Source organism: Dermacentor andersoni, chromosome 4 (assembly GCF_023375885.2).
Source record: "Dermacentor andersoni chromosome 4, qqDerAnde1_hic_scaffold, whole genome shotgun sequence".
NCBI lineage: Eukaryota > Metazoa > Arthropoda > Arachnida > Ixodida > Ixodidae > Dermacentor > Dermacentor andersoni.
Window position 1 is genome coordinate 17,832,300 of NC_092817.1, and position 27,454 is coordinate 17,859,753.

General features: G+C 48.0%; 2 protein-coding genes across 3 annotated transcripts in view; one reads left to right on the forward strand and one right to left on the reverse strand.

Annotated features, from left to right (window-relative positions):
* The window catches only part of LOC126535806 (putative protein FAM10A4), a 61,611-nt gene extending 37,252 nt beyond the window's left edge, over positions 1-24,359 (forward strand). For both annotated transcript variants that reach the window (XM_050182629.2, XM_050182630.3), the window contains exons 10-12: positions 22,028-22,165; positions 23,286-23,384; positions 24,066-24,359. In XM_050182629.2, the coding sequence (XP_050038586.1) occupies positions 22,028-22,165; positions 23,286-23,384; positions 24,066-24,203 (375 nt within the window). In that variant the 3' untranslated portion in view covers positions 24,204-24,359. The remainder of the gene's footprint in view (positions 1-22,027; positions 22,166-23,285; positions 23,385-24,065) is intronic.
* LOC126535800 (sarcalumenin-like) lies at positions 989-14,291 on the reverse strand. The gene is made up of 8 exons (XM_050182616.2): positions 13,609-14,291; positions 7,924-7,953; positions 6,983-7,184; positions 6,249-6,384; positions 4,385-4,826; positions 3,977-4,093; positions 3,722-3,894; positions 989-3,586 (listed from the first exon to the last, which is right to left on the reverse strand). The coding sequence occupies exons 1-8, from the start codon at positions 13,706-13,708 to the stop codon at positions 2,720-2,722; spliced, it is 2,067 nt and encodes a 688-aa protein (XP_050038573.1). The 5' UTR covers positions 13,709-14,291; the 3' UTR covers positions 989-2,719.
* Positions 24,360-27,454: the final 3,095 nt, after the last annotated feature.

Consider the following 27,454-nt stretch of genomic DNA (forward strand, 5'->3'; position numbering starts at 1 on the left):
TTTCCAAATTTGCTGTAGCTGGGTTATTTTAATCAGGTTTGACTGCACCAACATATACGCTTGTAAGCCACCTTTCTGCATTTGAACAGTAGTCTCTCCATTACCTGCAATAGGCCATTGGGGTGCCTATCTATTGCAAAGTGAGAAAACCTTAAACAGTTCATAGAATATTGCCAGTTGCTGTTAGCATTGCACCACATCTGCAACGGCAGACGCAGTTACCTGGTGTACATAGTTGTGCACGTATTATCGCCATTGACCAGCGGACACATAAGGCTGAACATGCTAGTTCGCTGATTAGTGAAGCTAAACTTTCTGCCGCAGTGGTTCACTTGCTGTGGTGTTTGGCTGTGGAGCAGGAGGTTGTGGGTCTGATTCCCAACTGCAAAAACACTTGTGTGCCATAATTTGAGTGATGTTAAAGAGCCCCAGAGGGCCAAAACGTAAACAGAAGCTTATCACTATGATATTTCATTGCTTGCAAGTCGCTTTGGGGCGTTGAATGGCAGATAATTATACTAAATGGATAAGTTTAAGTCAACATCTACATTCTGTGCACCTTCTTTGCCATGCAATAATGCTCTTGTGTGGCTTGCAGAAATGTAGATCCAAAATGAAATCTCATATTCCTTATAAAAATGTTGTAGACAGGCTTGTACCTCACATTCTTCACCCCAGTGGCTATGGCATTCTGATGCTGAGCAAGAGGTCATATGTTTTATTTTCACCCATAGTGGCAGCATTCTGATGAGGGAGGAGTGCGAAAGCACTTGTGCAGTAAGGTTTAGGCGCTTGTTAAACAACTCCAAATAGTTGGTCATTTACTTGCAGCCCTTTACTTTACTACAGCACCACTTATGGTGCACTGGTGCTGTTTTAGGATCTAAAACACAATCAGTCCAATCAATCAATCAATCAACCTTGCCTTGTGACACAGCTGATAACAGCAATTGATGGAAACAATGTAGTGGTAGGGAAGATACGCAGGTTTGAAGGCTTGTAAAGGACTTTTTTTATTGCCTTGAAAAAAACAGACAGTTCACCCCAACAGCTTAGCCATATCCATATATCACAGATCCAGACTAGAACAGCTAATCTGTTGCATCTCGTATTGTGTAAAGCTGGAACTGTTTTTATGGCTGCTTTTCTTGGATTGGACAAGCCTAAAGATCACTGAAGTATATTCATTCACCAGGGTTTGATTCACCAGGTTATCTGTGTGCTGCATTACTGATACTAATTATTTTCCTGCACCATCACAGCTAGGAAGGGAACCCTGAGATATTTAGTGCGCTTTGCATTCAAGAAAAGAGAGGGCGGACTGTGCACTCAAACACTATAAAGTTCAAAGATTTGTGAGAATCCGTGAAACAGACATATCTAGCTAGCATGCAGTGACTGTTTAACCACTTTTTTTTTTATTTTTTTTTCACCTGATTGATAGCTCAATTCATGTAATTCACTATAGTCTTTGTTGTGAGGATCACACAGCTTAGCCAGTAGGGAATGTGTTCTCGACACGGAAATCTCCAGATGCATGCTCGAAAGAACAGCTTTGACATTTTGCCACCCCAACTGTGCCGTGAGCATTTGAGCACTTACATGCTGGTGAGAATAGATTTGTTCTGTTTGGCATGGACCTCCCAAGTGCACCTTTGAAGCCATTCACAAAGTCCCAGCACTGCCAACACTCAGCTGTTGCACATTATCAACACCATTAATTTGCTGTATGTTGTGAAACATCGTTTCATCTGCTGGTTTGTGCCATTAGTCATCAAAACACCTTTGACTTATGGGCAGGAAGTGAATTGCCTTTTGTTTTGCATGTGGAGGCCCTATTTGTTATATAAATGAGAACCATATCTTCTACTAAATATTTTAAACACCAGTTGTGGGAAGGAACAGTAAAATGATGTTATTGAACAACAGCATTTAAGTAATGTTACTACCTAACTACTATATGAAGTGATGCATGGAGACATCTATTAATTTGCATCATCTAGGTGAAGAAACACTGAAAGTAGCGAGCCTTTTGTATGCGAGATTATATTCATTGCAGAAGTTTAATTGAAGTTTTCTTTATCTTCAAATATAATGTACATTTTATTTGCATAAGTTGATTGCACTCTGTCTAAGGGAGGTCTTAATCGTGTCAGATCTATACTATTTGAAAAATATAACCAAATAGACTGATAACATTATCAGACTTTTTGTTCTTGAAGTTGGGCCTCACGGTTCAAAAGCACTGTTGGAGATCCCTCCCCAGTCTTTGACTATGGGACCTCCTAGAGTTACTTTTTCTGTAAAACATTTCAATCGCATCAGTAAACTGAAACTGAAACTGTTGATTTTCTTGGGTTACAAATAGGTGAGGAAAAACGCAAGTCATGGCCAGTCAAATTCATGAGTTCTCTCGTGCCACGAACTGAAGACCGATAGCAGTGTTGTGATTCACAAAGCTGCAGAGACAGCATCTAGTGAATTTTTCCTGCTGCAGCATTCACCAGTGCGGTGTCATCTAAAGGCACTACACCTGATGAAGCTGACCGCGTATTTGTTGATCTTTCAGGATTTCCTGAAACACAGCTTTGTTAAATCTGCTGTTGGCAGGTAGCAGGCACGGTTTCTGGCAGGAAGCAATATTCTAGATGCAGAGACTGCAGCTTAGCATGGTCACCATGTCTAAGGTGAGAGATCTTGGTGCTCAAGGTCTGGCACCTCAGCTGTGTCGCTGCCCAGTTGGTAGTGGCACCGGAGCATGTCCTGCCATGGACTTGTCATGGTCCTTCTTCAGTTTTGTTTGGTCATTGTACTTGCCCAGTAGCTGTGGCAAGTCATAGGCAATTGCAATGTCCAGCTTGTCGAGCGGGCATCCTTTGAAGTAGGTGCAGGTGGCAGTGAGGGCCTTGAAGTCGTACATAGGGTTCAGCTTGAAGAACTTGTAGTAAAGTTGGGGGTCTGGAAGGTCGTAGCGACTGACGTTGCTCAATCTGCTGAGCCCTTCAAATATATGGTACTTGTTTGGGTCTTTGGCGATCTGTTCTGCTACTTTCTTTTTGCTTCCAAACAGTCCCTTCTGCTTGTAAAATGTGCTCAGAAAGCAGTCAACTAGCTTTGCATGGTTGCGCACCCGTACAGCATGTCGGCGGGCAAAAGAAATGGTGTTCTCTACACGTTCGTCCATTATTTCGCGCAAATGCTCGAGCAGGGCCAGTTCCTGCTCCTGGAAGAACTCTGCAGGAGTACCGGTGTGGAAAGGCCTTGAAGTCATGGACACGACATGGATGATTGGAGCATCACTACTACCCAGGAGTGGAGAGACATTCCACAAGAGCTGTCCGGTGACACGCATGATGTCATGAGGCTGCATGAAGTCTGCCTTGTTGAGAATGAAGCGGATCTGGCCTACACGGCCCTTCAGCTGGTCTAGGAGAGTTGCCATTTCTTCCCCTATCTCGAGCTTGCTTGGGTCAAACACAACATAGATGGCATCAGCACGATCGATGAACCACTGGAAGGCATCGTTGAAAGGGTAGTTTTCTATTTTGCGCTTGTCAAGAATACCAGGTGTGTCCACGATGGTCACCTGAAATGGAAGGCCCACACTTAACATTGATTGTTAGTTGTGGAGGCTGGTGTCATAATTAATGGCCTGAGGAGCGCTTTTGTATCCGGTCCTTTTTTTTTTGTGTGTGTGTGCTGTGCTAGACGTTGGTCATACCTTTTGCAGCAGTGGATGAGGCAGGCCGATTCCTTTGAAATGATCCAGGAACCCTTGGCCAAACTTCTGGACACTTGAGAAGGCCCAATGTGCAGCCATTTCAGTGCCACTGAGTCGCTGAAGCTTGTCGGCGTAGTGAACGATGGTGAAATCAATGTCGGACGGCTGCGGACCTGCGTCATACCAGGACTGACATCATCATACACGGAAGCTCTTCTCCTTTTGTTGTGATAGTGAATAATGAGTACTGCGCACCTGTTTTGAGGCCTGCCTTGGTATGCTCAGTGCCCAGCAGGTAGTTAATGATGCTGCTCTTGCCGGCGCTCCAGGGCCCAAGGAAAAGCGCCATAGGCTTGTTGAATATCTCAGCATCTGAGTCAAGGAAAAGGAGTAGGGTGAAGAATCCCTCTGACTGGGTGGTCTAGCCTTTGATTCAAAATCATTACATATGGAACTATCCATGTGGGCATGCTTCTTCTAATGAAACTTGCTAAACAATGAACAGTTGTCCTGTATACTTGTAATGGAGATGCCTCACAGGCCTTTCAATTACAAGACAGATATATATCTTCTGAGCTAAGCTTTGCGCTAAAGTAAGCTCCAGAATTCAGTGCCGATTTAGCCGACCAAAATGAACTCTTTGGACCATGATGTGATAGCTACCTCCAAGCAACCTGGTGCTGATGTCCTTGAATTTGTAGAGCTTCTCCATCGGCTCTATGGCAGTCACGGAGAGCTTCTTCAGTTCCTTGAGGATGGACTCGATGAGTGCCTCTTCCTCCCTGTCCTCTTCAGTTCCAATCTCAGCAAAGCCGAGTACGTCAGCGATGTGCTTGCGTGACCGGGGCCCGGTGTGGGTCTTTTCCACTTCTGCTTGTTCCTCGGATTCCTCCTGCACACCTGCTTCCTCCTCCTCCTCTTCCACTTCCTCGCTGCCCTCTTCCTCCTCATCCTCCTCGGATGCAGCCTCCTCCTCCTCTGACGCTGCTTCCTCACCACTCTCCTCACCTTCCTCTTCTTCCTCCTCACCGTGTACTTCAGCCTCAGCGCTCTCTTCCTCTTCCGTTTCCTGCCCCGCTGATTCGCCTTCTTCCTCGTCGGCCTCCTGCGGCCGATTTGGAATGTTAGCGCACGGAGGAAGACACATCTGCGCTTTAAAGCACCATTTGCCTGTAGCAATGTACCATGCACCTATCAGCTGAAACATGTTTCTAATTGTATCTTGCCCCATTTTAGGCCAGGAAACACCATTGTAACATGACACAAGTTTTAAATTATGTGAATAGGTGCATTATGTGCTTATTTACACTGCGTGGTAGAAGTATTCATTGTGGCTAAACAGGGTAGGAAGAACATGTATATGAGGAGAAGGACAAGACAAGGCACTGTCCTTTCTTCCTATGTATGTGTTTCCTTGCACTGTTTAACCACAATGAGTTCATACCAACTAGCTCAACTTTCAATGGTTCTATAGTGGTAGAAGTGGCCATGGCTATGACAGCTGGGCTAAACTTATTTGCATAACACTGGACTGTACTCACAGCTTTTTTATGGGCTTGTATATGCGTGTACCTTGCAGCCCCTATCAGAATAATAATCTGTCACTATTTTCTTCCATTTTTCCCAACTACCAGGCAAGAGCACACTAGCTTTAGCCAACCTCTCTTTTGTCTCTCTCTCTTTGTATCTGTCTTCCTGTTGAATTCTCTTTCTTTCTGTATTTGGCCTATCACTTGCAACAAAAGTTCCAGCATCTCTACGCTTCAGTCACATTATAGACCATTATATACAGGATGCTAGATTGGTGCTTGCATGTTGTCATAGGAACTTGCCTGCCATTTTCTGTGCATCCACAATCTCTGTTGCAGTGGCCTTGTAATTCTCACCATTTCTGCAGAGTATAGTAATAGATCAAAGCTTTGTCTGAGGCTCATCTTGTCTCAGACACCTGGAAACAATCTGACTTAATCCCTCACCTTTGATCCTAGTGCCAGAACATGTGGAATAAACCTCAAATTATGATCGGCCATCTCATAGCCTGATGAACAGTTTGCTAGCCTGCACCTAGGCATTGGCTAAGCAGGCACATATATACAAAAGGACGCTTGCCAATTGATTCAACGAGAATATGCACCAACAGTAAATGCACGCCTTCCTATTCGTTTTTCTTGATTTTTATTTAACATTATCGTCATTGGCAGTATACATCGCCGGGGGCAATGACCACGCAGCATCTTCACAACCCAGCAGTGTGATATACCTCGAAACAGTCATGGTTGCATCTGCTAGCTAGGTCCAAAATCGAGGAGAACCTTGTGCTACCTATGCCACTTGAATTTTTTTACGTCTGACTGAAAGACAATCGGGAATCGATAGCTGGAATTCGTTTTGGATGGGATGGGATGGAATCCAGGGTTGATTGTAATAAGTGAAAGTGTAAGATAGGGCACAGTTTCCTGCAAGCTTAGGCAGCAGCGGTCTTCTTGGCCTTCTTGGTTTTCTTGGTCTTTTTGGGCTTGACCTTTACCTCCTCGCTTTCGACGACCTGCTTCTTGGGCGGTTCCTCATCATGCAATTCCTCTGAAGAAGCGACTGCTCCGGCGTCCTCGTCTCGAGCCTTGGCTCTGCCGCGGAATTCGTCCAGCACAGCCGGCTCCTCGTCACTGCAACAAAGTAGAAGCGGGTTTAAACTTTTGCCTTAATGACCAGACAGTTTCTTTTTCTTTCCTGTTCTCCATTTTCCGAGCTTGGGAAACAGTCATGATAGTCAGCTGAACTCCTGAAATTTTATTATTGGGGACGAGTCCATAATTCGAAGGTGCCTTGCTGGTCTGGTCAGCTCAACCTTTTTCGCACTGGAGGTGCATGCGAGTGCGGTCAAATAAGTGAAGCACGGTGCTGCACTGCTAATAGCCCATAACCTAAAGCTCGAACAGTTCACCTACTGTGTTGGCTTGCTGTGATGCTGGGTTTTGTTGCAACCTAAGCCCACCAGCTATGTTCGACTCACTTTTACTACCCCATTGCAGTCAAAAATGAATTCATGTGAAAGTGGTCGGCCCTGTCTGTCGTTTTGTTTATATACCAGCATGACACGTTCACATCGGGCTCATGTAAATTAACTTCCAGTAGTCCAGGGATTCGAATGAATCTTATTTACTAAATCTATCGTGGAGAGCTACAGAGATACTTTTCCAAATAGTTAGTGTAGCCATGAACAAGCCAGAAGAACACATGTTTTCTTTGTGGGTGTGTACTCGCCTGGCAGCCTTGTCCTCGGCCTCTTCTCGGGTTGTCTCTGCTGAGTCGTCCCTCTCGATGGGGTGTCGTTCGACATACTCTCGGACGGCCTCGAGCGCCAGCTTGCCGCAGTCCTCCACCGTTAGCAGGACTGGCCGCGGGGGCTCGTGCACCACGGGCTCCGCTGCCTTGCCGCGCTTGGGCGGCTGGTACACGTAGCCCGCTGCCGAGAAGGGGAATGCCATCATCCTTGTTCACTCCAGGCATGCCTCCTGTCTCTACACTGTGTTCCCCATGGTGTAGTTCTAAGCCCGGTATCCCTGTGGCGCACCTTAGCAGATTTCTCAGGTGATGTGTCCTCTATTGCAGGCTATTTACCGTGTTCAGTCGCTGCACACACTGACCAGCCTGATGGAAACGAGTGCTCTTGCACTCCTGGCAGTTTACCCCAGCATCATTCCTTGGCCTAAGTGATCGAACTATTTGGTAACCACCAAACTGGATGCGTTGTCAATCTAAGAGATGATTTTTGGTTCAGAATATGTAATCGGCATTTGTCGTCAGGTTTTCTTTAGTGCCATTGTGTCATTATCATTATATTTTGCTGGCATTCACTTCACTGTTCTTCATAGATTTGCATTTTACAAAATGCATGCTATGCTACCTAATTGTGTCGATATTGCTGCATGCAGTGTCATTTTCTTGTTTCCTCTATTCGCATTTCCCTGGTTTTCGCTGTGTTTGTGTTTAAATGATTCTTTCTGTACTGGTTTGACCTGTCAGCATTCCTAGTGTTCCGTCTCAGTTTGCCAGCATGTTTCTGATTTTGTTGTCTTATTCCTGTGCCTATATAATAACAAAGCCATCTACACTACAGTTAGGTTCTTTGGTTTTGTTTTCAATGGACTGTATGCAGGTATGGTATTATGGCCAGCATGTGTGTGCGCAGAAATTGATCTTACCGGGATAGTTGTCCTCCGACACCATGAACTCTGGAAAAAAAAACAAAGATGGATTTATCACATTCCTGAATGTCTCTTGGTAAGACATTGTATTTATTTGTTTTATTCCTATCTGTGCACTCTGCAAGGAACCTGAATGTTTTGTAGGATTTATTAACGGCTCTTGCAAAATGATAATCACCCCTCCCCCCTCCCAACTTACTACCTCAAAAACAAAAACAAAGATAACTAAATCACCACTGCTGTAATGTAAAGATTCCTACTGCTCAATTCTATGCCAGTCCTATCATCCACCATTCATGGCTGGCTGATCTTGTTGATAATCCAGGTGAAGTGCCACTCTGACCACTGATGAAGTGCGACAAAGAATGGCATTGGATTAGAATCGTTAAAATATTCCGGCCCACGATTTGCACACACAGGAAGAGAAAGTACCAATTTTATTCCCCAGTTCCTGAACAGGGCACAGGCTGCAATGAGCCGCACACAGATATACAGTGCGGATCCTATAAGAAATTTCAGTGCATGAACACACTCACGAGCCAGGGTGTGGCTGTTACAAGGGGGATGGAGCCCACACACACAAGGAATTGCTACACATACACGTGCACCTTCTAAGCAGAGCATCGCAACGGGTTCCGCCAGAACAGGGAACGGTGGCAGGCCAATAGAGTGATCTCGTGCTCACTCACTTACTTGGAAGTGATGATTGACTGGCATACTCTGTACATTCTGTACATCGACAGGAAGGAAACAACACAAGAAATGGGACACCCATATGTGCTTGTCCAAACAAGATATATCAACAGGAAGGTGGAGATGTCTCCAGAGATATATGTTGTTCGACATTGATGATCAAGTCACTTCGTGTTAACCTGTCTTGTTTGAACGAGTGTTTATGTGTGTGTGTACCATTGCCTATGCATTGTCTGCTTTGTGCCATTGAAAAGAATGTGCAGAAAATTGCCTTGACTTGGCCCAGTAACAAGTGCTTTGGACTGGCATATGTGTGCAGATACCTCTTGAGATGCTGATATGTTTGAAGGGATCAATGTGTCTGTATACAAATATTTATATTAAATTTTAGTTAAATATTGACTGCATCTATTAACCAAGATAAAATTTGACTGCATACAAAAGTGTGAGAAGGCAGAAGTTTCGGAGCCTCTTGGTGACGAGTAAGGTAACTTGCCGGGGCATTTTGCAAGGCTCCCAAAACTCTGAAGCAAAGGAGGAGAGAAGCAGTTCCCCTCTTTTTATGTGTGTCTTTTGAGCAACAGGAGTGCCAGCGCTCCTGTTGCTTAACCCTTTCGCTGTCACTGACGTACCGGTACGTCATCGCGCTTCCCCCCCACGGTGTCACTGACGTACCGGTACGTTCTCTATCGTGCGTTCAAAATTTCGCGCCCTAGCGCAAAAGCAGGCGCTCCTGGATTGGCCACGCCATTTGTTGACTCTTTCTACAAGTTCGTATATTCGCTCCGACCTGTGTTAACCCATGTATTGAAGAGTACGGTGCGACTGCCACTCCCCACTTTCTCTTTGCTGAGTGGCGCGGTGGCTCCGCGTTCGCTGGATCATGCGTCGCGCGCGTGTGGTTATGGGTTCAAGGGTTGTTCTGTAATCTCCGCTGGTTTGAAGGTTTTTATTTTTCTTCTGTTGGTGTGCCTGCTACGGCGCGTCAAGTTCAGGCGCACGTGCCGTTGCCTCTCCAAAAAGGGTGACTCGAATGCTGCTTTCGCTCTCTCGCCGCACCCTCGCTTCCGACTTGCAGCAGTAAACGTAAAGCCCTTCGAACTTTGTTTAGCCTTTTTCCATCTCCCTCTGTCTTCTTGATCACGCAACGTCCCATTTCTCTCCGTTGCGCGGGCGACTGAAAGCGCATCCTCCCTGCGCGCGGTTACTTTCGGATGGCTCGGCGCGCGGGACCTTCGTCTGCTCATGGGAGCGGTGGCTGAATTCCGATTCAGAATACGAGCCGAGCTCGGATTCGGACTCGGACAAAGTCGCTTGAAACGAAGAGGGTTCCGCATCGTCAGATTCGGATGTTGAACAGATTTTATAGGCAGGCTGATGATGATGATGATGTTTACTAACAACCGCTGCAGAACACTGAAATGTGCATATTGCATTGACTATGTTATTTGTATACCAATCATAATCAAAAATAAATTGCTATGTTCATTCCCTGTTATGCTCGTTCCCTGAAACCAAGCCGACACTGGGGGTGCGTCACGGCCAGAAACGTCCGACAGCGAAAGGGTTAAGAACCCAAGAACGGCCACATTTTCCACTGTATTCATAGGTTTATGACAGCACCTGTGGTTATGTACAGGTATAGCTAGATGTACTCTTGTAGCTTTTGGCAACATTAACTGAGGCACCTTCCAGCTCATCAGTTCTTGCATGTGCTTGCTTGCTGATTTCATCTGGCTCTCATTCAGATCTCGCCTTGAACCATGCAAGCTTTCTCAAAACTCAAAATTCGAGTTCCTTGTGGGCCATACAGCACCTATTCTTTTTTATTCTTTCCAGAATGCGTGCTGTTGCCCAGAGGGCTCTATCTTCATCGTTTCGCTTTGACTCGAAGATGAATGGCCAGCAGTGGCTTAAAGAACTCTGAAGTTATGAAAGTCAAGTATAGTCGTAATGTAGAAGTGCATTTGCAGTTATGTCAATAGTTATGTCAATTATGACCGTTATACATTGATTACAAGACAATTGATTAGTTCTGTGGTTGACTTAATATGGTGGGGCGGGTGTTCTTCCTTCTAAAATATGCAGTCAAAAAGCAGTTACTTGAAATCTGAAGTGTAGCATCGTTGAATTACGTGACTCATCTGTCAGCCGCCCACTGTCCTCGCTTTCCTTATTCGTATTCTACCGGAGCCTTTTATAACACGAAATTCGTTGCGTTGCAGCTCCACTGTACGTTTTGTGCCAGTGGAAATGCGCGTTTCCGCGCCTGCGCTTTGTAATCAGTCAGCGTTTAATCTTTTGCTATTACAACAGCTAACCTGATGTCCGCATGACATCGCTGCCTTGCTCGCAGCCGCTTGCGTTCTATTCCGCGCTTCCCTCGACAGGGAGACCTCCTGCAGGGCTCTCGAATATCTCTCGCCTGCCCGATTTCCCAGCGCCTGCCCTGCCCATGTCGGGCAGAGTCCGTCCTCGGCTGTGTGTGGAGGCGCCAGGATGTGCTCGGCGCGTTTGTGCGTGCGTCTGTGCGTGTCGTACACGCCTTGATTAGTCCGCCTCGCTGTTCTCGCTCAGGGGACCACGGTGGCATTTAGCGCCGCCGGTTACCGTGAACAAGTGGCGGGCCGCTTTATTTTGGGTCGTCGGGGGCGTATTTATAGCGTTAAGCTCCGCTCGGGCCGCGCTGTGTCTCCCCGCCGCTCTGCTGGCTGAGCGCGGTGACGGAGACACGAGGAGGCCACGCGTCGGCGTCACCCCTTGCATACGGAATGGCCGCCGAGGCACCGTGACCCAGTGAGGCGGCTATTCATTGACGAATGCAGCACCTTGACCCGGCACCTGTGCGCACTTTCCCTTAGCCGAGTTACCGTCGTGCCGAGTCTTTCATTGGCGAGACCGCGCTTTAGTCCCAATTCAAATGTACTGCAACTGTTAGCCCGATGCGCTACATTAACTGCAGAAATAAATGATACAGAAGCGACTGTACTAAGAACAAACAGGTAGGCTTCAAGAGGTGCGCGCAGATTAGCTAAATGTGTGGTGCGCCGAAATGGGTTGGTTGGAACGTGCCTGGAAAAAAAAAATTATATATATACGGGAAGGGGGGGGGGGGGGGGAGGGGGATTACGAACGGTGTATATCTAGGACTAAACGACAGAACAAGAAGCTTTGGGGGTAAACCTATCTTTAACGACGTTGCGCACTTTGTGACGTCCGTTTTTAGCGAAATGCACTTCTGCGTCTCTGTTGCAGTCCTGCGAGATGTCGCCACTAGGACGACGCTTTCCAAGTGCGTCCATGCGTTTGAGACCAGAGCACGCACAAGCATTTGTATTATACTGTAATATCGTTATTCGGAAGTATAACCAGGTACAGTAGGACTGTTCGTGATAGCCTGCAATATGCTCGACCAATGTGTGCAGCATTCTTGATACGTGTAAGTTCCGCGTTTTACCTCGTGTATATGTTCGACAGCTAAATAGTGGTTATCAAGCTAGCTTTCATATATAATTGCTCACCTAAAGAAACAGTGGAGCACAAAGTAATCTTAATCCATCTCGCTGTGCACGTAACAAGCTGTTAAGCCGCTTATCCTGCTTACCCTCTTCGTTCCGGCGTCAAAGTAATGCGCCATTGGCAATATGTCTGCGTCACAATAGACCACTGTAGTAAATCGATAATAGGTGAATGTGAATGAAGCTTTAACGTTTCTGTATGCTTGGAACATAGGCAAATCGTGCCTACTCGCCTTCCATAGCGAAATGTTGCTGCGCGCATGGGCAATCGCGGTTGTCGCGAGCTTCCCGCAGCGGCAGGCGGTTCCGATCAGGCTGACCTTGGCGCACTGCCAGGAAGATAGCATTACGCATGATCGGGATTTGGGCACATCTTCGCCACGGCATGTGGGCCTCCGTGGTAGCCTGTCCATACGGCTCGTTGTCCTTGTAAGCCGGAAAGCCTTTCGCGACAGGCGAACTCGACTGAAGCTGTGGAGGGTGTGCTGGCCGTTATCCCTGTGTATACGGCCTGTTCGTCTGAGCCAGTCTTCGTAGAAGTCTGGTTTCTCGCGGACTGTTAGGTTCGTGCGTGTCGCAAAAGGGGGCTCGTACGCTGCCGCGAGTTGCGAATCACCCAAAACAATGCTGTCCAGCAAGCTGTCAAGCAAGCTTCCTTGGCCGAGAGGAACTGCCCGCAAGCGCTCGGCGAACCACGCGGATCCCGGTAGAATTTGTTACCCGTGGCATAGCTCCAGTAAGGCGCGCCCCCCTTGCCCATTTTTGGGCCTCGATAATCGCGCGGTTGGTTGTACGCGAGTGAAAACAATGTTTTGATTGCGATGCTCGCGTTTTTTTCGAAGTTTTGGCGCACAAAAATGAATTCTGAAACCTATGATGCTGCCGCCGCTGCGGTTTCCGATGACCTTGCCTCCCCGTGCAACACTCGTCGGGGGAATAAAGCAGCGCTGAATGTGGCATTTACCGATGCGGCACTTGTTTGCGCGCTATTCCTATACCTGTGTGGTCCGCGACAGCCGCCAATGGCGCGCATCCTTGAACGCGCGACTTTGAAACAGGCTGCATGCCCATGGCTATATACGTATAATCCAAAACAACAAGTGGCATGCTTTGCGGCATCAATGAGGAGGAAACGTTCATTGCGGTGGCATCTCTATGACCATTTGAACATTCCACAACGTATCCAACCCATTTTCCTTGTCTTATAGGTCAATCGACCATCTATCTATAAGCAGTGTGTAAAGGTGCGCTAAAGCAACGTTGATAAATCCACCGTGCGTCCATCACCCACCAACCTGTCGCAGTGACCGTTATACTGACCGCGTCTAACCGAGGCACCGCCGCGCATGCCTCGAACTGCCTGCGGCGGCGGTTAGAGCCGACCTTGCATCCGTTTCCAGGAGGTCACCAGAGAGCTGCGCGCACTCAAGCGTAGCAGCAGCCTGCGCGACGACGCCTCGGCACCACTCACCGTTCACCCAGAGACCGACGATTCCTCCGAGGGCGACCACCATGATGAGCACGCCTCGGGCGTCCAGGCTGACCTTCTGTTCGTCCGCCGCCGGTGCCATGTCGAGGCCGCTGCTGTGCTTCCGCGACGCTGGTCGTTGTCCTCCCGCTCAGCGGCCGGTCGTCTACTGTCCGTCGTTGAATCGATCGCGGTTGCACCACGGTGTGCTCTGCTGCTCGACCACAGCCAGCACTAACCCAACCGTGGGCTTTTCCCAGGGTCTCCCCGCAGCCCCGGTTTCGTCCCGTCGCTCTCTGCCGCACTCGGAGGAGCTCCGGATTCGAGCTCCGTGCCTCCTTCGCTCGCCTTCCGCTCTCTCTCTCTTTCCGAGGGGAAGGGGTAAGGCGAGAGGATAGGGGGAGAACCTAAGTTTGGGACCCCGGCCCTTGGTCCCTTGCCAGGCTCAGATGCACGACGGCGCCTTCGCCGCCTCATCTCTTCTTTCTCTGCTTTGCTGTACAGAGGATTCGCGCGCGCTGTGTGTTGTTTGCTTTAGCAGCATCTCCTCCGACCGTGGCTCAGGTGTGTCCCACTCGGGGACGATGGAATGTGTTTCCCCTTGCCGTCGCGCGTCGCAGTGTAGTGTGTGCCCGCCGTCGCAGTACCATGCCCTTTCCTCCCGCGCTCACTTCGTCTCCGGTCTCACGCCGCCGATGGAACTGTGCGTAAGCGTCGTGCGTGGCCAGTAATTTGCATCGCCCGCCACGCGCGAGATAAAAAAGATGTTTCAGGGGCATTCTTCTTGACGGAGGGTGGCCCGGGTGCGCCTTGCGGACGCGCCAACTCCAGATCCTGTAGTGATTCGGTGTGTAAAAAAAGAACTGTGTGCAATTCTATAGCACTGGGGAATTCCGAAAATGCGATTGGAGATACGCCTGTATGCATTTTCTCCAGCCGAACATGGGACCAGTAATATAGGGAAGCGTGCGTTATACATCTGTCGCAGCTTTTTTTTTCTTTCTTTTTTTATACAGCCCATATGATATCAAAGTAAAGAAAGAAAAAGAGATAATGATGGACGGGAAGAGAGAGGGTAGACTCATCCGCTGCCAGCTTTCCGACGAGGTATTGTTTTGGCCTTGCTGAAGACAAGTTCTCTTGTCGAAATTTTGGCATGGGACTGTACACTCTAAAAACAGAGGAGCGCTGCCAACTCCTTTGTGCGGGTGTGAATGGTTGACTCATGTTTAATGAACTCCGATTTTTTCGAGTGTTATCATGCTCCCCGAGCAGTACGAGAGCTTTCGAAAACTTGCCGGCCCTTGCAAACAGATGACGCGTGATATTCAGTTGTATATCAACGTAAAGTTTGTCGACGTACCTCGACAGAAAGGCTGTCGAGATAACACGAAGTGAACAAAAGGGCGATAGTGTCTATAATGCTTCGAACTATCGCAACAGAAAGTCAACGAAAGGGGGACACATTGTCTATAACTTTTGTAAGGGTGTGCCCCGGTTTAAAGTGAACGTGCTGTTTGTGTGGGCACAGTTTTCTAAGTGAACGCATTCTCGTCACTTTGAAAGTGCCGGAAACAAAGTTGAATTCGCAACAGGCAGCTACTAAATGATTTGTCAGCTCACCGTTATTGTTCTTAGGGTGGAAGGCTTTAACTCCCGAGTATGCCCTTCGGCCTGTACCTTTGTTTGTCGCCAAAGGTGGTTGGTGTGGTGAGCTGTCTTCCGCTCTTGTTTCCCCACTGTTATGACGCTTTCCTGCTCGGCCTCTTATTTCTCGTACGTAACTGCGACACACTTACAGCGCCACGCGGAGTGGATGGTCGAGAGCCGCTCTAATATTGGCACTGCCCTCCAGTTGTGCACTCGATTGGCGTTTGGAACTTCGGCGGTGTACTTGCGCCGAAACGGCGATCCCCGCCATTGCGGTACCTGTTTTTGTTCGTTTTCCGGCCGAGTGTTTGCGGAAGGGTTCGCGCGAGTTCGCTCGCGGCCAGCCGTGGAAGGAGTTATGGCTTTCGAACAACGAAAACAAGCGCGTAAATTTTCGTGCCTCGGCTCCTAGCCCGCTTTCACTCGATGAAGAGGTAATGGGAGAACCGAAGCGGCGAAAAATAGGACGCAGCAGAACATCAACGCGCTTTGATACAGCCTAGTCACGCGCGGGTAGCTTTCTTTCTTCATTTTTTTTTTTTTCCACCGAGTACAGTTGCACTGGACCAGGTGTCTGAGCTAACGCGGACCATGTATGAATGTGAAACCTTCCGTGCGAATGGAACCTACTAAGTGTTGTTAGCAACCTCCTGGAGAAGCCGCCAGTATTTCTTGTGTTCCGATTTCGTTCGCTTTCTTTTAAGCACGGAAAAAAAAATAATAGTAACGCGCCGCAAACAACTTACAGTGATGTTTTCAAGTGTACTTTTCAAAGTTTGCATTTACATTGTGGCCGTAAAGTTAATAATTAAGAAGTTCAATTAATCACTACTAATTTGTTTATCAATAAGAACTAGCGGTGGGCGAATATTAGAAGTTTCGAGCACGAATAGGAATTACACGCCAACTATTCGTATTCGAGAAGAAACTATTTGATAGTTTCGAATATTGGAAACTAACCCAATATTTCGCAGCGGCCGACTGTTAATTTTTTTATTACTGTTCTCCGTCTTCTACAAGGTATCGCAAATTATCAAATGTTCAACAACGACCAAAGTTTTCAAAGGAATGAAGGAACAGAATGTATACTGGAAGATTTGTTTTCGGTTTCGCTGCGGAAGCCTACATGTAAACCTGTGAGCGTTGCTTGTAGTCTGTCATTTAGTCTTTTTCGCAGTCTAGTCATGTATAATTTTTATATTTTACGCCACGATCGGTGTGTTTCCTCGCAGTGGGCCATTTTCACGTGTTTACAGCACAAAAATTATGGAGCAGTTTTGAAGATCAGATCAATTTGGGGTTCGTGGGATCTGGGTACCTAACCACTTTTGTCTCGTAAATTGGACAATTTGAAGCCTTCTAGTGCACGTAGGACAACGGAAAATGCTCAACATGAAGCTTGGAACGAAAAAGACCCACCAAGTTTGCTTAGAGATATATATGTATGCAGCAATAATAATGCGTACTTAGCAACAAAATGTCGAAATGAAGCCCAGATGTGCTCGTTCAAACTGCGCGCGCCTAAAGCCGGTACCGAAAGTGTGGCTTTACTGATGTGGGCCGATCGTGCAGGTAGTGCATTCCACAAATTCAAGCCGATCCCGAAGGTATAGTGCTGTCTAAATAGAAATTGGACATTAAATGTAAAGCACAGGGCTCAGGTGCGAATGAGATGTCACTAAAGCAGGGTAAGGTGGCGTATAGGTGCTCAACAGAGGATGGCATCGAATAAATAAAGCAGGGTGTCTACCAACCGGGAAAACTGGGAAAACCGGGATTTCTCAGGGATTTTAAGTCTGGTGCTTCTATCATGAAAAACTAGCTGTTATTTTATTCAAAGGGAACGAAAATCGCCCTAATGCCGACTCGAGAGGAATCGAGAGGAAAATAGAGGAATCCTAACAAATGGTCTTCGACGCCGTGTCATCGGCTGGAGGAGTTTCCATTGTACAGACGACCGATTTTCCGGACGCCCGATTATTGGGACATGCCCGATAATGCGGGCGGCTTCGCAGCAGTGTCAATGTATAACAACGTCTGAAATTTCCAACGCAAGAACCCTTCGCCGTCCGATTTTCCAGACCTTTTGCCGCGACCGCAGGTCCGAAACGGAATTAATCAAAGCCACCGGCGCCGCCATTTGGATTATCTCGCCGCCTTGAACCGGCGCTCACGCACGCAGATCCGCTGGCAGCTGCAGCCACCACCGCGGCAGCGCGAGGCCTAGCTGCTTCGACGTTCGCTATGAAGCTTCTTGCCGTTCGGTGCCCCGTTTTGCATTGAAAGAATTCACCTCTGTTATCCTCGCGATTGGCTTCCAAGCTAGAAAGCAGGGCGCGTTGCGTAATGCTGGTTCCCGAAAGGCAACTTCGCCTCTCCACAGCAATGTTACGCGATGAAGCATACGTGAAGTATTGCGTTGAAGCTTAACAAGCGTGGGAAGGGGAATTGTCACGGGACCCAGTAGTATTCCCTAATTATACACGCGTGCACCCACCGTCTCCGTCTCCTATCACAGTACGAGCACCGATATGCCTAATAAGTGTACTGGCAGGCCTTCAGAGCCTTTTCGGACGTGCCTGTGGCGGTTTGAGCCCTTAAGGGCAGCAAAAGGCATGCATTCATTTTCTCGAACAGAAAGGACCGTCGCACTGAGGTATGGTTGGGAAAGGAACTGTGCCACCTCTTTGAAAGAGCTTGAGCTCAAAAAGCAAATTATTGGCTGACGCCGAGATGCAGGTGGCCCTAATTCAAACCAAAATAAACTCTTTAAGGCAGCGAAACGCAACACGAGGCATTGTGCATGGGCTGAGACAATGTCAGGACAGTTGAGGTTGGCTTTCCAGCTGCTCACTTGTGTCAAAGTTCGGGCCTAATACCAGTGAGCTTGCTATCAACTGATAGAAATAGCTCATTTTCGAAAGTATTTGCTCCTGTATGCATTTCTTTTTATTCGTATTTGAAAATGTTCGACTCGATTTTCATTGGCTTTACCATTTTTTTTTAGGTTTTATTCGCTGTGCTTCCTTCCCTCCCTTCACAAACCTCCGTTCAGTTTTGTATTTTGAGTAAAATAAACACTACTCCTTACTATTCAAACTGGTCTAAGTCTTTTTTTTTTTTTAGCATGTTTACTAGAGAGTGAAAATATCGGGTGACATGGTGTCAGTCCGTCTTGGCATAAAACAAAGTTCTGTGTCACTCAATAAATTTCGCAAAGGCACTCAGGGAAAACTTAGAAAACTCAGGGAATTTGACATCGTTATCTTGGTAGACACCGTGTAAAGACATGTCTTCTGGAGCAGCATCTCTTCCCTCCCGAATAACAAACATGGTAAAGCGTGGAACTACAAACCATATGGTACACTAATACGCCCCTGAAGACCTTGTCTTTCTTCGATGTGAATCGCTGTTGAGTCGTCTTATATATATAGATGACACATTAGAGAACTTTTCCCCCACAATTCCTGATCGTTTTTTGGCAATCGTTTATTTAGCGTTTTCTAAAGTTCTGTTCCTTACTGCAGCCATTATTTCTTGGACAGCCTGTTTGCACCCACGATAGCTCTAAAGAATTTTAATTTTTTTTAAAGATCGTTTATTCGTGCAGTTTTATTGAAAATTGGTGATCTGTTTAAGACTGATTCTTAGTCCAAGACAGCGTTCTTTTGTGTAATAGTAAGTGCATGCATATTGTTGCGTTGGAGAAGTCACAAAGATGTGTTTACAATATTTACAAGAGAGACAACGATGCATAAACAAGGTGGCTGTCGATACCGATTCCACCTCTACACGTCAAATCGTCGTCTTCTGACTCGCGCCACTCTTGGTTGCGCCGCAACATAACCCCCGCCTCTGCGATAACTATAAGGGAGGTGAACTCGCGGCAAAGTAAGGCTTTAGCCTCGACACATGCACAACGTCCGTGGGAACGCGCGAGTCCAGCGGAGCGATCTCATAGTTCACATCGCCAAGCTGACGCAATCTCATGTAGGACCCTGTGTAGCGCGGCAGCAGCTTTTCAGACAAGCCGACGCGGCGACATGGCGTGCATAGGACAACGGATCCAGGAGGCAGGTAACAATATCGTCTAATTATACAGAAATAAACATTTCTGCCGTAAGTACATGCGTGTGCGTTTGACTAATCGGTATTCGGTGCTTACTGTTCGTATTAGATTCTTATTCGATAGATGTTATATTTGCCCACCTCTAATAATTAAGAAGGCAGATAATGCCGGAAGCTTCTCCAGGATGTTGCTAACGACACACAGTTGGTGTCATCCACACAAGAGGCTTCACTTTTTTTTTAAAAATCTGGTAATCTTCCTTGCTTCTGCGCCACAATAAAGTCTCGTGAGAGGGATTCATCAATACGAGACCTGTACAACAGTAATGGCTGCGGGTGAAGTTATGAGATACATTTGCAAAAATCACTTTTAGAACGCAAACTATATGTATTCCCCTCCCCCCCCCCCCTTTTTTTTTTTTGTACTGGTGCTGTGTGTACACTGTACTCTACACGATTCTTATTTGAGACTCCTGCTTTTCAGAATTTCGGGCGCAGCTGCCCAGAAACTTGTCACGTGTGTCCTCATTCCTGGCGTCTACCATAATAGTTTCAAAGTAGTGAGGGTATAACGTGCACATATCGGCAACTCCTACTTCTCATCGTACCGCATGAAGTGCTGAAACGGGAACACCCATGTTCGTGTCCTGACATCACCTGACTGCAATCTTCGCAGCGCAAAACCTCTGTTGGTGTTCTGACGCCACTCGCGTTGTGATTCTGCTGAGTTTCAGCGCATGTCGATGATTGACTGCACGACAACCATAACCGTTAACGATTTTTTGGGGAGACGGAGAAGGAAGGAAGGAAGGAAGGAAGGAAAAGCACGTGTGCGTGTTCTAAGCAATACGTGAATATCCCCATTCGAGGCAATGCAGCCGCACCAGAAGAATATTGAATTTTGCTCGCGGTAATGTCGCGAAGCCCGATTTGAAACAATGTGAGCAGTTATGGAATTGAGAAACAATGAAGAAGGAAGTGAAGTTTTAAATACACGACTGCTATGTGTTTATTCATGCGTATCGCACGATCCTTCTGAGCCCTTCAACTCCCCTTTCCTTAATTTCCCCAAACGCTGGGCGCTTCTGTCGATCCATCCCTTGAACACAACACAGCCTGGCTTGCCGGAAGCTGTGTGTATTATGTTTAGCCCGTCGCATCTTTCGTATCCCTGTTCTATTCCCTACATTGCTCATCGTTTCGTTGCGGTGTCTCGAGAAATGGCGAAGTCTGCCCAAAATTGCTTCGGCCATCATACTGAACGGCACTCTGCGATATCGGTTATAACTTATTAGATATTAGATAGAGTTTATAGCTTGTCCGCAAACTTCTTATTTTTTTGTGGTTTGCCGAGATATATAAGGTTGCATACCGGCGAGGTGTCCTGCTGCTGCTGCTGCTGTTGCGTGTTAAAACGTTTGTTAAAATAACCATAAAGTTTCCACCCCCCTGGAGGTGGATCCATCAGGGCGGGAAAAGGGCTAAATGAGGTCAGTTCAGATATTATTGACCATTTTTGAGTCTTGTAGAAATCGAGGTAATGACGAATATGAGGCGCCGGCTCTCCGGGTGACCAGTGGGAAGGCGCCCGGCGTCCAAATCCTGAGACCTCAGAGTAGGCGAGAGGGTGACTATCGCCCTTCTCCGGTCTCGCCGAGCAGCCCCGGAGTATATGTTGCTGATCCAGCAGATCCAACAAGCGACGTCTTGTGACGCTTCGTCGAGCCACAATGCCTTATAGACACGTTTTCGCTTTCGTGAGTGCATGTCAAAAAAAAAAAAAAAAAAAAAGCACTTAAGAATGCAGCGTGTCCTCGATTACGCCGTTGCCAAAAATTTACACCTTCAGCGAAGTAGAATACGCTTTGTTCGTGCAATTATAGCTCTGCTGTGTTTGCCTGCACGAGCTCAGCGCCACCAGGGCGCACCACCAACCCGGCCGCTCATGTTTACCCCTCCGGTTAGCCGGTAATCCGTAAATGGTAAATTTGCGAAATGCCGTGTTAACGCAGAGGTGTACAGCAGCTACAACGCTGGTAGCGACATCTCGCGACGCGGAGATCAACCAGAGAGCGCACAAAGCGAACGCTGCAGTGACCATATTCTGCTTAACTGCTAGTGCAAAGTATTGGTAGCGACATAATCATTATCGTGCGGTCCTGTTTTGATTTTCCTTCGACGATAGCATTGACGCGGCACCGAAATATTAAAATGCATTGTAGTTGGGCAAAGCCTCATACGATACCGCTACTACTGTGCTACTAGTGTAAGGTCCCTGGAGATCTTGCATATATGCTACTGCCGTCGCCGGCCTCGGTATTCAGTAAGTGGTAAGAAGTTTGCGGACGAGCTAAAACGCTCTTCAGTATTGTACCATACTGTGAGGCGTCGTTCTCGCAGTCTGTCTTTTTTGCTTTCTTTCCTTTTTCGCTGTGTTGCAGTATAGGTTTATTTCATTGGACGATGACTTAGGTTGCTGTCTCCGCCGTGGCATTGTCAGCCGGTGGTGTAGCCAGGGGGTGGCACACCGGGCGCCCGCCCCCCCCCTCACTACTCCCTCGAAGAAGAATGTCTGGCTACGCTACAGATAAAAGCATGTTCATCAGGCATGATACCTGGTTTGGGCAGTTGTGTGTGTGTGTGTGTGTGTTAATTGCAGAGCAGTGCAAGACCTCTCAAGGCGGGATCATTGTGCCGTGCGCAGGCCAAGAAGCTACAGGAGCACCGGCGCAAGTGGGAGCGCAAGCGGGAGGAGCGCGAGCTCAAGGAGCGCGCCGAGAGGGTGCGCAAGGCGCGTGAGGAGCAACAGCGCAAGTACGAGCAGCAGCAGAAGGAGCAGCTGGTGCGTATGTATATATGTACTGTAGTGCACAGAATGATTAACGGGGAGCCTAATTTATGTTACAGGACTATTCTGTTTTGCATTTTGTAGCGTAAACGGTCATTGGTCTCTTCACTGGCTCGGATATGTCCACTGCTGGCGGACAATGCACCTTTGTGTACGCCGAACGCTTCATTCACGCATGCACATTACACTGCTTAACGTAGTCGCGGTCGGCGAGAAAGTTCGACTCTCTGCTGTTCTTGGAAGAGAAGCGAAAGCTGTTCATTCTGGCTGAGACGGTATCAGTGAACGCTCAAGAGTAGTCTTCGTTGCAGCCGGTGGCTTGACTCAAGTAATACCATCACGGTACCTCTAATAGCTCGGGTGCGTCCTAGATATGTGCGGCTACATTTTTTTCTCCGCGAAACGATCTCGCTTGTCTCGGTTCAGAAGTCAAATCAGCGTAGACCTTCGGCAGTGTGTGCGTGCACCTCGGGCGTTCTGTTGCAGAGCGCGTTATCGCGGCTTTCAAGACAGCCGCGGCCCCCGCACGTGCTGCTTTGTGGCGGAAAGCAAAACGCTCGTTCGCCGAATTTCTGGTGCGTCTTAAAGAACCCCTGCTAGTCAAAATTAACGGGGGACCTTCCACCACGGCGTTTGTCGTAACCCGTGTGTTTCCATGGTGCGTTAGGCCGAATTAGCATTAGGAGTATCCAAGTGGGGGAAAAAAAGGTCGAGTAAGCTCCTGAAAAACACTGCAGTGTGGTGAACGCGGTTTAAATTATCAATCCGGGACCTCATAGAGGTGGGATGTAATGCTCACGAATTTATCGCATTTACCGTAAAATCGCCACTGAAGCCTTTTATTTATTTATTTATTTATTTATTTATTTATTTATTTATTTATTTATTTATTTCTTTATTTATTTAACTTTACAATCTTGCGGACCACTCTGTGGTCCAAGTAGGAGGGGTAATCCAATATACGCATTAACAAGATGAGACAGCCAACGAGTAAAGCTACATGGCAAGAGTATTTCACTACAAGTAGGAATTAGCAACGTCGGAAGTAACACTCCAATTCACGAACAAGGTCATTTCCATGAAATACACTGTCGGCGACGCATGTGCAACGCAGGATGACGACGACCTCGGCGGCATGCCGGGCTTCCCGGGAGGCATGCCCGGTGGTTTAGGAGACTGTCTTCAGGACCCCGAGATCTTGGCCGCTTTTCAGGTGAGTCGCCTCGGAGTGCATCTTGAGCCGCGTGGAACGCACGCTTCATAAACTCTGCAGTAGGTAGAGAGACAAACACCATTCCGAAGCACCGGCGAGAGTGCTCATGAAACATGCCAGACGGTGAGACGTCATGCCGAGCCGGCGTGGGTGAATTAGCGGTGCTTGGGAGGCAAACCTTTCGCGTTATCGTGTTTGGTACCGTGCACGGTAGGCTCTGAGCAGTGGGCAGGTCGTAATCATACCACGCCTTTCGCGACGATTCCTTCAGGTCAAAATGTCCGTGAGGTACCAAATGTTCGGAGTAGGAATACAGGTGTAGTCCTTCGTGTGTGAGGAAGCGTATGTGGTAGAGATGTGAAGTGGTAATACCTGACACGTCATACGCGAAATACTTACGCGTACCTTTTTACAGTGCTGCACCTCATTTTGCATTACCAACGTAACGTTGCCAAAATGTCGTTCAACAGAGTCCGCGCTGTTCGTGTATACATAACGATTCGCGCATGTCATAATTGCTTATAGAAATAGCACAACTCGATATCTTTACTTGGCTCCCCCTAATTGCATAAACTTCAGTTTTGTCACGATTGACCCGGTAGAGGCAAGGAAATAGCTGAGGCAAGGACACCATTGAGACTGCTGCGTAAACAATTTTGTTGCCAATGTGTTTTTCGGCAGGATCCGGAAGTGGCTGCGGCATTCCAAGACATCAGTCGAAACCCACTGAACATCGGCAAGTATCAGTCCAACCCTAAGATCAAGAACATCATGGCCAAGATGGCTGCAAAGATGGGAGCCCAGGCGCCTCCGATGTAAAACGACGCGTAGTGCTCACTTTTGCATTCTTCGTATTTCTTCTTTCTTTCTTTTAACTCGATACTGCCAAGGAACTTACCATACCTTTCTCCTCTTTTCGGGCAGTTTATTCTGTGAGTGCGTGTGTGTTGAAATAAAGCAGTTTGAGTCTGGTAACGTGGTGTGAACAGTGTTTGTGTGTTTTCTTTGTGGTGGCAGTGGCTCCATGCCTTCGAATAAAAATAGTGTCGTTGGTATCGGGCTGTCGTTATAGAGTGTCTTATGTAAAAGATTCTTTTTGACAAATATCTGCTGACGTTCGTCACGCTTGCTGCGGTTCGGTTCGTCGAAGGACGGACACAGGAGACAGTCTGACAACTCGTGGTAAAACACAGTGAAGTGCATATACAAGAAAACGTTTTAAAGGAACAAGGCACGCACACGAGCCTAGCATACCAATGCACTGACTTGGTCTCTGCCGATGCTATGTCGTAGAAGTTCGTAGCGAAAAAAAAAAAGAAAATCGCAGTTTCGCACGAAAGGCGAAGCATCGATTGCAATAGCAAATTATACAGTTATACGAAGTCAGGATAGTAGCTTTATCAGCCGTGTAAACTTGGAAACATTCACTTACTTGCTGAATTAACAAGCATGGTGTCAGCGCGCACAGGCAAGCATGAACACATCACACTCGATGACCGCGGACACTCGCTGTCAAAACACTGGCGTCGGAAGACTGCGTTTGCTTTGCGCCTTCCTCCCTTGCGCGCGCCAGATTGAGCCGCAATCTTAGGCTCCCCTCGCGTGCTTTCACTCGCACATACGGCGATGGCAAAAATTCGCCTGGAGGGAGCGCATGATTTCTATCGCAATAAAAAGGTTCGATGCCCTCACAATAGGTCGGTTCGCTTTCACTCCGACAGGTGTGGCGTTGATCGTGTCGTCTAGCGCTGGCTCTGGCTTGCGACGGCTCGAGCCGGTGGCGGAGACGGGACGACTACGTCGCGTACTGGGGCCGCGGGTGAGGGCTGCCGAGTGGTTGTCCCAGACACCTGTGCAGGCTTGGGCCTGACGCTCAGCAGCCGCTCCTCAATCTCTGCAGAGTGTGCCTGGTAGTCCTGGAACACCAGATGGCCTGGGAACTCCTCGCGCTCAGCGATGCCCGATTGGCTGCCTTGGTCGCTGGCTCCGGGCCGTTGTGGTCTCCAGAGGTGCCCGCCGGATTCCGATCTCCTTTGGCTGCCGTATCGCTTCCCGTGCCCCCTGCTCCTTCTCTCCCTTCAAGTTCCAGAGTTCAGTCCTGTTGCTCTTTTGCGCTACATCATTGCCTTACTCATTTAAAGGGATTTTGCTTGGATCTCGCTAAGCGCGTCTTCTGGATTAACAACGCCAATCGCAACATACAAGAAGTGCATCCCTGCCTAGTTCAAGTTTCTCTCTATCCTCGTTTACTGCAGCTATTTGAGCCAGTCTACAAACTCTTGTATTGTTAGGTCGAAGTTGCGCTCTTGGGAGACTAACTTCTCCTTGTCTATTCCTGCTCCACCACACATCTGTAACATGAGGCTTATAGATGTAAAGGGCGCTTAGTCCTAGAGCACTGCACGTGCTCGGGCTGGTCGAAAAGCCCGGGTCAGGCTTGGCACGGCCCGCGGGTCGGGCTCGGGCCAGGTAAGCAATTGTTGACTCGGGACCGGCCACGCGTCTAGGAGCTTCGGGCTCTGGTCAAGTTCGGGCCTCAGTTGGGCCCGTAATAAGCCCTGGCATGTTATTTGCAACTTCGCAAAATTGACTAAAAACTGCAGCCCTATGAAAATTTTAAGTTAGCGGTGTCTTGGTTTCTGGGAAAGTCTGGGCAGGCAACCACGACTCGGAAGCAATACGCTGAGCATATTAGTGTGCATTAGCGGCACCCTTAGGTAACCGGGTGAACGGTACTCGTAATCACCTGCGCCGACTATACGCCCCGCCTTTTAATGCAATGACCGTTATTTGCCTACTTCAGGCGCTCTTTGCCTGCATATCTGACTGTCTTAAAAAAGCACTTCCTGTTGGGCTAGTTGGTAGCTGTTCATTATAAAATATAAAGACGCCAAATAAACGGACACACACAAGAGAAGAGAACGGGACAGGGCGCCACTCGCAACTGCTTTATTCACCGAACGCAGGCACATATATACCGTCGGTCAACACTTGCGCATAGAGCAAACTTTCATTCACGCATCTAATCAAACATTCATGATACACAACGCTCAAGAAACCTCTTCCCGGCCTTATATAATGATAACGAAGTTTCGCTAACGCACAAGCTGCCTTTCTTGCCTATGTGATAGGCTTCAACCAGAAGCAATTAATATCCGACGCTTCCACGATATGTCAGTTCCCGTGACCTCGCGGACTGGCAGGTGTGGTGCATTTCTTGCTAACTGCTGGCGCTGGCTGGCGGTTGCTTGATGTAGTGTCAGTAGCCAGCGGCGGAGATGGCGATGGCGACGACGCGTACAGGGGCCGCGGGTCAGGTCTGCCTAGCGGTTGTTGTTCCAGGCACGCCTGGGCCTGGCGCACAGCAGTGTTCGCTCGCGCTGCCACCCTCGATCTCGGTAGCACGACCCCGGTAGTAGCGGAACGCGAATCCTGCTCGGACTCCTCTCGCGCTCGGCGATGGCCGGCTGGCTGCCTTGGTCGCTGGTTCCGGACCGTTGGTCTCCAGGAGTGTCCGCCGCGTTCGACGTCCTTACAAGCCGTCTCGCTTACCCTGCCGTTTTCTCCTCACGCACCCATTGCTGTAGGGGCTCGTCACACAGTCCCATTTGTTTTCATAATGCAACTAGGCTGTTACAACACATTTCAACTGGCTGCACTCAAACAACGGCACCTGACGAAATAAGGTTGTTTCTCTCTCTCTCTCTCTTAACGATGTAATAAAGCGCTTTGTCCTGTTGCAGACGCCATAAAATTGTAATAATTAGAAAGCTCGTCGCACGGTGTTTGGATGCGCACAGATGAAAGGGTGAAATGAGGACAAATTGAAAGTAAGACATGGAGTTTGTTTTTCATAAGGCAATGGCACGAGGGGGCAATGGATCAACACGGAAAATTCTCTAATACAAGTCAGCGATCAGCGACAACGACAACCGAAGAGCAAGTGACATACAAACGCGTACTATGGCTCACTAAGAGCGTCCTCGCGTGTCTGAGCCCTTCTCGCGTGCTTCATTCTTTTGATGTTGCAGAACGCAACGTAATCTCTAAACACTAATGTCGAAACAGTT